The 7,680-nt window shown below is 33.8% G+C and overlaps 1 protein-coding gene across 2 annotated transcripts; it reads right to left on the reverse strand.

The window, feature by feature from the left end:
• Positions 1-892: 892 nt before the first annotated feature.
• Positions 893-6,898, reverse strand: LOC114420952 (ferrochelatase-2, chloroplastic-like). 2 transcript variants are annotated; one of them, XM_028386674.1, is made up of 11 exons: positions 6,630-6,898; positions 6,407-6,531; positions 5,321-5,547; positions 5,064-5,207; positions 4,793-4,894; positions 3,464-3,567; positions 3,236-3,362; positions 2,718-2,870; positions 2,009-2,109; positions 1,662-1,863; positions 893-1,488 (listed from the first exon to the last, which is right to left on the reverse strand). In XM_028386674.1, exons 2-11 carry the CDS (start codon positions 6,498-6,500, stop codon positions 1,264-1,266), a joined length of 1,479 nt encoding a protein of 492 aa, XP_028242475.1. In that variant the 5' UTR covers positions 6,501-6,531; positions 6,630-6,898; the 3' UTR covers positions 893-1,263. The 2 variants fall into 2 exon arrangements, with proteins under 2 accessions (XP_028242475.1, XP_028242474.1); XM_028386673.1 differs by having other exon boundaries at positions 5,321-5,648.
• Positions 6,899-7,680: the final 782 nt, after the last annotated feature.

The following is a 7,680-nucleotide window of genomic DNA, read 5'->3' on the forward strand; positions in this document are numbered from 1 at the left end:
TATTTTCTTCTATTATAAGCAAATACAGAGAAGTTTATCTATGACATAAGTGAACATGAATGAAGGTTAAAAGCCTATAAATTTCAAACCAAACGGGAATGTCTATAAAAGAAAGAATGATTAATATATTATATAAAGTACAGTAGACAGATCGTTATCATCACTGCAAAAGATGTTAATCCATTTTATTCCTTTAAAAAAAATGGAGCAATCCTCATAATTCATACTCAATGCAATGTTTCTAGTTTTCCAGTGTCACTAGATTTCAAATTACAAGCAGGGGATGCTGTGCTGCAAAAACTCATTTTGCAAATATATTAAGTCTGATTTTTTTTTTTAAAAAAAAATCTTTCATATTTTTAAGCGAATGCATCTAACAGTAATATTTAACGTATGTTACTTCCAGAACTATCGACAGTTCCTTACATTTTGGTCCCATAGACCACAGCACATACTTCCAAGAAATGGTCCTAGAAATAAGAATATTCTGTAACTGGAATACAATCAATTCAAAATCAGTCACATTGCACATCTAAGACCAATATATTCTTATGGCTGACTAGCTGGGAAGTAAACAAAATGAACAAGAACTGTACCATTTTCAAAATATCACCTTTTTCTTTCAACAAAATAGTACATATGACAAGGTCAAATCCACTAAGGGCGGCTTAGTATGGGAAAAGGGTTGGGTAATTTGCACAAAATTTAGGTTCAAACCTTATTGTAGTCATTATACAAGAATGCACATACCAACAAGTCATTAGTCCAAGTGGTATTAAGCTCAGTTCCTTTAAGTAAGACCTCAAATTCAAGTCTTATAGATGGATAAAATGATTGGAAGAAGAGATCTCACTAAAGGTGATCAATCAGATTTTCTAACAAAGATTACTCGTCAATAAAACTAGTAAATACTTCGTACTAATGTCTTGTGACCCAAAAATACAAACACACACACAAGAGAGAGAGGTCTTAAGAGTTCACAAGGAAACTGTGATGTCAAAAACTGCTTTTCAGCTACATCACCGAGTAGGTATCACGAATCATGGAACCCAAGTAAAATTGCTTTAGATACAAGAGGTACTCTGTAGTATACAAACCAAATCACTATACATTATTTTTCTCTCGTTTCCATCCACAAATTATGTGTCTAAACTACATTTGAGAACTCCTGAATGCATTCCTTCAAGGGGCATATGATGCTAATGGTATACATATACAAGCAAAACTAAATTCCATTGCCATGGAGGGTAGGTGAGGACTCACTCACCTAAACAAGGGCAATATTCCCCACTGGTGCAGAAACCCTTCACCAGTGGTGACTTCTAAAAACAACAGAAGAAGCACAGCAAGCATAGCTGCTCTTCCATTCCAAGTTTCAGCACTTTTGGTCCATCCCCATTCCCACACAATTACTGGTGGTGGCAACTCCCTACGTTGCGAGTCATATGCTGTCAATAACTCTTCTACGCTGCCCAGTGGAACCAAAGACTTCCAAAGAGCAAAAACTTTCTATTAGATCACATAATCCTATACAGCTCAATTTATATCAACAGTTTGCTGTAAAAAGAAACTGTCTAGGTCTGTGTTTCTATAACAACTCAAAACAGAACATTGAATAAAATATTTCTTGCTAGAATACAAAAATGTAAATATCATGGTACCTGTCGAGCTTCAAGGTTTGAAACTGCCATTGCACCAACATAAGGGAGACTCTCAATTACAGCATCTGCCAAATCTGAAATGAAAGTGGTTTCAGTTCCTAGCGCAGGAACACGACCCCATTTTTCTATACCAGAGTTTAGAGCCAATTCTTTGTACTCAACATCAATTTCTTCGAGAGTTTCAATATGCTCGCTGACAAAGCTGTGAATCAAGCAGATTTTAACAAAATAGGTCACTTATTCTCGTGTAGGCATGAGACTGAGGGACTAAGAATGAGAGAAGGAAACAAGCCAACAACTATATGGAGAAAATAAGAAACAGTAAAAATAATGAAGATTGGTGTCACCTAATTGGTACAGCCAGCAGGCTTTTTACTCCCTTTTTCCCAAGTTCAATTATTGTCTCATCTGTATAGGGTTTTAACCATTCCACAGGTCCAACTCTACTCTGTAACAAGAATAATAGCCAATTGTTAGAAATTCAAAAAGGGATGCATCTAAAAGCAGTAGCCGGGTTTTGCCATAGGAGGAGATTGGTACAGATTAATTGTGTGAGATACGTAATCTGCTGCACCTATTGGCTGCAATGAGTAATCTAGTCTTCACTCTTTAGCAACAATGCTGTTTTGTAGTTGTCTCCAAATTCCCCAAGATCTTTTATCAAAGAGGCATACATTTCGCAAAGATCTTTCTTTATGTTATGATGGGTGAATCACATGAATTGTTCAAAATATTATTGCCTAGTTAATCACTCATTTTTTAAGAAAAAATCCAATCATGATTTGAGCACCAACAGCTTTATAGTTTATACATGAACAGAAATCTCACTCTAGAGTCTAGATTTTTTACTTTCTTGTGCTGAAAAATTTCCATCCTTGATAGGAGTGTTCATTTTTGGATGATGCTATGGTTCCCCTTGCAGTGTACCTTATTCCATATACTAGGATAAACCCCAGTACTTATGTTTTTTTATTTTCCCTTAGTATAAATCAATTTCATGTATGAATACTTTTGAAAAGTAATATCAGGATAACGAATTAAAGAAAAAGTAGTGACCTGATAAGCAAGGGTGTATGCATTAGTTATCTTTCTCTTTTCAAGCTCTTCCATGATCAAATCAACACATTCCTCCATCTCTGCCTTGTATGGATCACCAGCCTCTTCTACATAAGCAAGAGGCACCCCATGTGCACTAAAGAATATCATGACCTGCAATGTGCATCAATCACTAGCAGTAACAACAAATGTTTACAATGAAGTGACTCCCTAGCTCAAGCTAAAGGGAACTCAAGTTCAGGAAAAACTTCATCAACAATGCCAAAACAAGATATGAAGAATAACAGATGTTGACAGAAAGATCTTGATAAAAAAAATAAAGAAGCACAATGCTATTTCACAAAGTAGAGTAAGTTACTCTCTTACAATCATCATTCCACTATTCTAATCAGAAATACCTGGTAATTTGACTATATAAATTATGCTATCAACATTCAAAGGAGAATAACAATGATATGAAAAAAATGTCTAGAACCACACCCTTGTCTGAGTCATGTAAACATAACATGATGTGGTACCTCCTCAGGGCAGTCAAAACCTTTTAGCTCCTTTTCAATTAAATTTGTCATGGCCTTAATGTATCCTTCACGCTGGTACCATGAAGGAATTACTGTGTGCTGCATGTTGACTAGGTACTCATCATCTCTGAAGAACCAATACATAATTCATAACAAACTGAATGTTAGATAATGTATTGGAGCATAGTGATGTGATAACAGTACATTTTTACAATTTTCAGTTACTACCTGAATATACTCTCCAAGAGACGAAGACTTGAACCACTGGTTGAAATTGAAAATTGTGGATAAAGTGGAAGCACAACAAGCTTTGTAATTCCATCCCTTTTAATCTACACGATATTTTTCAAAGGAAAAATTAATTAAAACCAGATTGAAAATATAATATATCAGACAGACAAAAGACAAATGAATTTCTACTAATTAGACAAATATTAGTTCACCCTATTCCCTATATCCTATCCCCAAAATGAATAAATCTAGTTTTCAGTAGTTTACTTCTCAAATGACTTTTATACATAGTAGATTAAGGTACGAATCAATTTGAAGGTAAAAGTTTATTCAAGAGGATAACCTGTTAAACTGCATATCTTTGATTATATAACATACCAACCTTCAACTGTCCCAAAGAATACAAAAGTTATGCATTAAGAATGGCAAAAATGTCTTATTTCATTTGAATGTTGTTTAAATAAATATACTAACAAAATAAATTGACATTTTTGACTGATTATATAATCCATTTTCTCACAGCAACTTTAGCATTTTTTCTTAAAAAAAAACTTTTCATTGCTACTATATTCTTATTTTACCCCTCCACCATCCCCATTCTGTATATAACTTTTGGGTTAATTTTTCTGCATCTTTTCCTGCAAACACATTAGTGCGTGTAATGAAAGGAGACAAAATTATTTCAAAAGTATCAGTCTGAACTCTGAACTAAAATTATGTTTAGAAAATTAAAATCAGATATATGGTCAAATTATACCAACTATACCAATCCCTAGAGCTTACGTTTTAGGTGAAGAAGCATAAATGGTTTTATATTACATCTCTAACCCCCCCCCCCCCCCCCCCTCAGACAATAGTCATTTGGGCTTGAAGCATGGGCATGGGCAGTGCACATTGCACAGGGCCACCTACCTTGTATTGAAATTCTAGTTTTTATTAGAACAAAAGCAGGGTCACAAGAATCAAACTCTAAACTATATAGAGTATAGAGTATAGACTATAGACCACTTGGTCATAAAGGCTCTAATGTCTAATACCATGTCATGAACCAACTATACCGAAACTTTGCTGTTAGGTAAAGACTCATGAATAGTTTTATATAACATCTCTAACAAAGATATCAGCCAAGAAATCTCCTAATAAGGAGAAAGGCAGAGAATGCGTGTAAACATATTTTGTACTTACAAATCAGTGAAAAATGAATATTTTCATATATGTATAAACAACTAATCAGATAAGAACCCATTGAAACTTGTAAAAAAAGGCAGTACCAGGCATAATCTTAAGGAAATGCTATAGTGATCTAAGAACAAGATGACCAAATACCTGTTCAATAGCCTCTTCGGTGAATGGATGCCAGTAACGCATGCCAACATACACTTTGGCTGGGACATTCTTTGACCAAAGAGATTTCCTCAATTCTTCAGCCTGTGGACAGAATCATCAAAAGAGCTAGAGCAATGAGAAGGAAAAACAAAGACATTCAATATCTGATAACTTGAAATTTGAAGTCCCCAATGCACTATCTAACACATTGAAAGTGAAATATATGTACTGTAGTGATGTATGGAAAATAAGTTATTGGAAAGTGCCGTGCCTGTGCATCAGTTATACGTCTAAGAGGAGATCCACCACCAATTGAAGCATAGCCTTCTTTGCTCTTAGGTGCTCTTAAAACAGATACAAATTGGGCCAATGGCTTTTGAAGAAAGCTAAATAACCTTGGCAGTCGTATAATATCCTGCATAACCATAAAAAAATATGAAATCAAAAGGTTTAGGTTATCTCAACCTAAAGGAAACATGATGAAGACAATTAGCTCAAATGAATAGCGAGTTAAAGCTAGTGTATTACTGGGTCAGCAAAAAGGTTAAACAAAAAAGGCTGCACATCTTCTAAAGTCTCTGGACCTCCGAGGTTCAACAATAACACTCCAATCTTATCATCACCAATAAGAGGTGTATCAGAAAAATCTTGAACTGTGGGAGTGACTAAAGCTTCCACTGACAACAAGCGCCTGTTGAGTAATTGCTCAGAAACCAAGGGTTGAGTTTCAAACCATCCTAAAGTACTTCTTCCCACTACACAATTTTTCAAGGGATTAATGTTAGTAGAAGACTCCACATGGCCTCCAGAGCAGCGATACATCTTTTGAGAGGTATGGATTGCCTGTGGCAACAGCCTATGAAAATAAAAATATTAAAATCATTGGAAAATTCTACTAACATTTAGTAATACAAGAAAAACACAGCTGGTATTAAGATGGAACTGTAAATATCGATCGTTTTAAACATGCAAATGAAAGTTATATGTTAGATCCGAGACATGTAAATTTAGAAAGCCAAGACAACTTGGGCTCTGAAGCACAATGGGAAAGAAATTTATAAACATAAAGGCATTTGGATGAACTGTAGCACTTCACAGCTTCAAGAAAACAGAGCAGAAAATGGAACATAAGTTTAAATCACGAGTCACGACCAGTTGACCACTTTTAAATGCAAAATTGATCGTCATGAAAAATTTACATAAATTTGAGAGGGAACAAAGAGTACTTAAAATATTATAACTCTTGTTTAAAATAAATCTGGAATTGGATTCAACAAAACCCTTACATGTTTTTAAAGTAAAGAATAGTGAATTTAAAACAGAACTTCTTGAATAGCAACAACACAGAAGTAAAAAAATATTTCATTCTAAAATTCAAAGTTTGTAGTCAATTACAAATACCATGTAAGCAAACACAACATAACATCAGAGAACAGCATATCAGACCATGGAATGCAACTTTCAACCCTCATTACACATGAAAATCCATATTATAACAGCTAGGGCCACTGATTCAGATTTTGAAATATGATTTTTCAAATACTTCGGAGAAAAAGTTAGTTACTGAACACTTCAAAACACAGAATAATAGTCATGGTAAAGGAATACGCTTACAGAGGAAACTTGAAATTACGAGAAGTATGAGCGATGCATGGAGGAGGACGGTTATAAGAGCAAGAAGAAGAGGAAGAAGGTGGTGAAGGGGCATGAATTGGAGAATTCATACTTTCGCTCTGTTACTGCACAATACAAATTCATGCTTGAATCCTTAGCAGCGAAACTCGAAGCTCAAAAAACAAAACCCAGAAATAATTTACGGCAAAACAATAAACTTTACCAAATTCCCACAAAACTGGAAGAGAAAGGAGCACTACTCCTAAGCAGAGGGTGCACTGTGAATGAAAGCCATGAAAAATGAAAATCTCCTTTTTTAATTTTTTTTTTTTTTCTGATTGCACTGGTTTTGATACAAAGGTGGAGAATGATATAAATGTTCAATGGCCATTTGCATCTGAAATCTGAATGCAGAGAGGGACCCTTGAGGTTGAGAGTGACTGGTGAGATTGAGAAAAATCCACACCTCCTGTTCTTCCTTTTTTTTTTTTTTTTTTGGTTATTATCATCTCATCTCCAACAAATTTTACTGCCCACCATTTTCCAGGATTATCTGTGTTTTTATCCTTACATGGAAAAGTATGCTATAAAATGTTCACTCGACCACCTCTTTCCTTGATTGGTATACCTTTTTTGGCCCTATTTGTATTAAATAATTTTGTATCCATGCTCTTGTTTTTACAAATATTTTGATAAAAGAAATTTATAAATGAAAAAAAAGGGAATTTCTTAGTTATCCGCTTGGAGGTAGGTGCATTGCGCCCATCAGTTATTTATGGTATATACATTTTTAATAATTTATTTTTCAGATTAGAGATAGATAATACACAAGATAAATTTGATATTTTCTTATGATAGGCGCGGGCTAAAATATAATTTTGTTTTTTATAAAATTTGAAATATTTGAATTTTTTTAAAACTTTTAATACGTTTTTTAGTTCATAATAAGATTTGGATATTCAATTTATATGTATAATTTTTTATATGCATAATTAATGTAAAAAAAATCATAATTATAAAAATGAATTCACTCAAACTTAATTTTTAATTAAAATTTGATATATTTTAATTTTATGAAAATGAAAAACGTCCTGTCAGTTTACAAATTATGAAATCTAAATTTGTCTAATTTTATAAAGATGATGATGGAGTATGAGTGTTGTGGTAGTTACCAGTTAGTTTTTGAAGAATGTGCATGTTGCTTTGTATCTCTTTCTTCGTGAGTGAATACCAGTGTGACTTCAAGTGGTTTTATTATTTGTAGTTTGTTATTA

The sequence above is a fragment of the Glycine soja genome, chromosome 8, assembly GCF_004193775.1.
Source record: "Glycine soja cultivar W05 chromosome 8, ASM419377v2, whole genome shotgun sequence".
Classification (NCBI taxonomy): Eukaryota; Viridiplantae; Streptophyta; class Magnoliopsida; order Fabales; family Fabaceae; genus Glycine; species Glycine soja.